At 33.3% G+C, this 3,233-nt stretch overlaps 1 protein-coding gene across 2 annotated transcripts in view; it reads right to left on the bottom strand.

Annotated features, from left to right (window-relative positions):
* LOC106872443 (kinesin-like protein KIF26B) overlaps nucleotides 1-3,233 on the bottom strand; it is a 550,311-nt gene that overhangs the window by 22,328 nt on the left and 524,750 nt on the right. For both annotated transcript variants that reach the window (XM_052973789.1, XM_052973790.1), the window contains exon 16: nucleotides 1,339-1,562. In XM_052973789.1, the coding sequence (XP_052829749.1) occupies nucleotides 1,339-1,562 (224 nt within the window). The remainder of the gene's footprint in view (nucleotides 1-1,338; nucleotides 1,563-3,233) is intronic.

Raw genomic sequence — 3,233 nt, 5'->3', positions numbered from 1 at the left:
ATATATATATATATATATATATATATATATATACATATTCTATCAGAATATGAACAAGATGATGTGAAAAAATTTGATAATAAAACAGGTAATCGTGAAGGACTATAAACATGATGTCACCCACTGAAATGTATAATACTTTAACAGTTGATAACTTAATCTTTAAAATAATTAAGGTAATCACACTAAGCTTAGGACAAAGTAAATTTAGCCTGAAGTGCAAATTGCAGTTTGAAAACACATTTGAAGTGCATAGAGGGAGTTTTAAACAGATCCATCTATGCAACTTACCATCACTCGAATTAGTGGTAAGTTTGAGGCAGATGGAACTATTCAAAATGTGCACAAGAAATGTTCCAGAAGACTGTGGACACTGACAAGCCTGACAAAGCAAGAAAGAGAATACTAGAAACATTGACAGAGTTCAAGAAAACCTGTGTGGTAAATGAGTCAGAAGATAAGAATTTTTAAACGAAACGTCCATCATGTTTTAAAGCATTGTTATTGTAAAAGTTACATTTCAAGAATCATCCATGCTCTCAATGAAGATGATCCAGACCAAAATAGTAGGGTCTTGACAAAATGTGTAGAAGAAGCACACTTTCCAACAAAGATTTTTTTGAGTAATGAGACTTCATTTAAATCAAATGGCTAAAGTAACCATTGCAGATGCACCTATTTTGCGACTTGAAAATCTGCATAATATGGAAAAACATTATGTTAATTAAGCAGGAGTGTGAAGCATGGTGAAGCTTATCATCAAAAGGATTCATTGATCCATTCTTTTTTGACAGTTCTAGGACTGGTTCCATTTATTTGAACTTCCTGTAACAATTTGTCATGCCAAACTTTCAAGAGGATGTTGAAGATGTAGAACTTTATTTCCTGCAAGAAAAGACACCCCCAGACTTCCATAGTAATGTAAGAACCTGTTTTAATGAGACTTTGCCAAACAGGTGAAGCTGAGTGTAGAATTTCAGTAAAATACTTTCTGCACCTACTGGATCACACACTAGTAGATGTTTTTTTCTTTTTTTATGGAGATACTTAAAAGACAGAGTTTATGGTAGAAAACTGATAACAGTCACTAAATTGAGAGAAGACATTGAATGAGAATGTACACAAATACCAAGCAAAATATTCCTTGATGTTTGCAATTCCATTGCTTTGCTTTATCAGCAGTGTCTGAGACCAGAATGACCATCAGTTTGAAAATAAATTGTTTGTAGATTCTATTAAATTTTGAAAACGAAATGTAGTTTAATAAACACCAACTTTATAATTATTCAGTGTGTGTATAAAACTTTTGGGACACTGTATATATAATATAGACCTTACCTCAAGTTCGTCTTTCCGTCTACGATGCATCCTTTCAACGTCTTCACTGTCGTAATTACGAATTTCCATTGGCTCATCTTTTAGTTTCTGAATTTGTCGTGTGTCGACCCAGGCTTTTGATGAAGGACTAGGTGGTATCTGTTGGCCATTGGCATCTCCCTTTAAGCCACAAAGTGGACTGCCTGATGCTGACCTAGCTGGAGCAGAACGACTACGCCGGGACCCTGAAAGTATAATAGAGTTAGTTTTATTTCAAGGGAAATCTCAACAATCCAAAGGCAAGAAACCTCTATACCCTATATTCCTCAAACTCATCTTTCACAATGTTGACCTATCAGCTGTTCTGTGCCTCCATCAATGGTACCTAAACTTAAGTACCATATTCACCTGAATCTAAATTTTATATATGTATGTATGTATGTATGTATGTATGTATGTATGTATGTATGTGTATATCTATCTATATGTGTGTGTGTGTGTGTGTGTGTGTGTGTGTGTGTATAGAGCGTTAGGTGTGATGTACAGAAACTGAATATTGAGAAAAAAAAGTCGTCAGAATTTTGGAAAAAAATCCTTTTATTTCTTCATTATTATTAGCGCTTTCATTCCTTGACAAGTTCTAGAAAAGAATGAAAGCGCTAATAATAATGAAGAAATAAAAGGATTTTTTTCCAAAATTCTGACGACTTTTTTTCTCAATGTATGTATGTAAGTATGTAAGTATGTATATATATGTGTTTCTCAACCAAAACTATCTGATGAATGGGATTGTGAAACTCTGAGTAACAGTTTGTGATGTTATTGCATTTTTATTAATAAACTACACACACACACACATATATGCATATATATGTATTGATCGCTAAGTCCACAATTTTTTTTTCATTCCCTCTCTGCTTATTTCCTCTTATTCCTTTCTGTCGTAGAGCATAGGCTCGAAACATAAAAGACTTTCTTACTTTCCCAAGCATCAAACTAATACACCTGCTTGTTGTTTATACACCTGTCTTTGTCTTTTGTTTTTCTGTAAATTTCAACTATATATAGGGATATATATATATATATATATATATATATATATATATATATATATATATATATATATATATAGAGAGAGAGAGAGAGAGAGAGAGAGAGAGAGAGAGAGAGAAACAAAACCTGAAAATATTCAGAAGATGAACATGTGTATAAATTTATAGATATTCATATATTTCCAGAACAAGCTTTCATGGAATGCAGAAGACTAAGGGGAGAGGGTATTTATCTGCCTCACTATATCGATGTCAGCTCACATGAATCTCTTTTCACTCTTGACCCCTGTAGACTTAGTCCTTGATATTGACTTTGGAGTGTAAGTTGAAATCATTGAACACTGCAACATGTTTTCTATATCAAGCATCTCTGGGTCTCACCTGTTGACACTATCCATCCATCTGTCCAGCCATACATACATACAAAAGTACAAGACACACACACACACATACTCCTTTATCTACTGAGGTTAAGATATTTCATTTATAGATTTTAAAATGTAAAAATCCTAATATTTTTTATGAATCTTTGTAAAAATAGTTCCTGTATTCTGTAATGTAGTAACATTGGTAGGTGATATTTCCAAAGATTTAACATAATTTTAATGGCAATACACAGCATCACTAATTATATTTTTAATTAATTCTCAATACAAAAACATACAGCAAACTTATCCATCATTTGTAAGTGAGTATGACCTGGTAATGTGAACCATGCTAATTGTTTTAGGTGCCTGAGTGGTCATGAACAGACATGGACATCTTCTTGGCCTACGCACTCTTGCTCCAGCAGACATCCTGGGGCAGTTGGAAAGGAGAGATAGATAGATAGATAGATAGATAGATAGATAGAGAGATAGAGAG

This window comes from Octopus bimaculoides, chromosome 16 (genome assembly GCF_001194135.2).
Source record: "Octopus bimaculoides isolate UCB-OBI-ISO-001 chromosome 16, ASM119413v2, whole genome shotgun sequence".
In the NCBI taxonomy this organism is placed as follows: Eukaryota; Metazoa; Mollusca; class Cephalopoda; order Octopoda; family Octopodidae; genus Octopus; species Octopus bimaculoides.
This window is presented reverse-complemented; position numbering and strand designations above follow the sequence as displayed.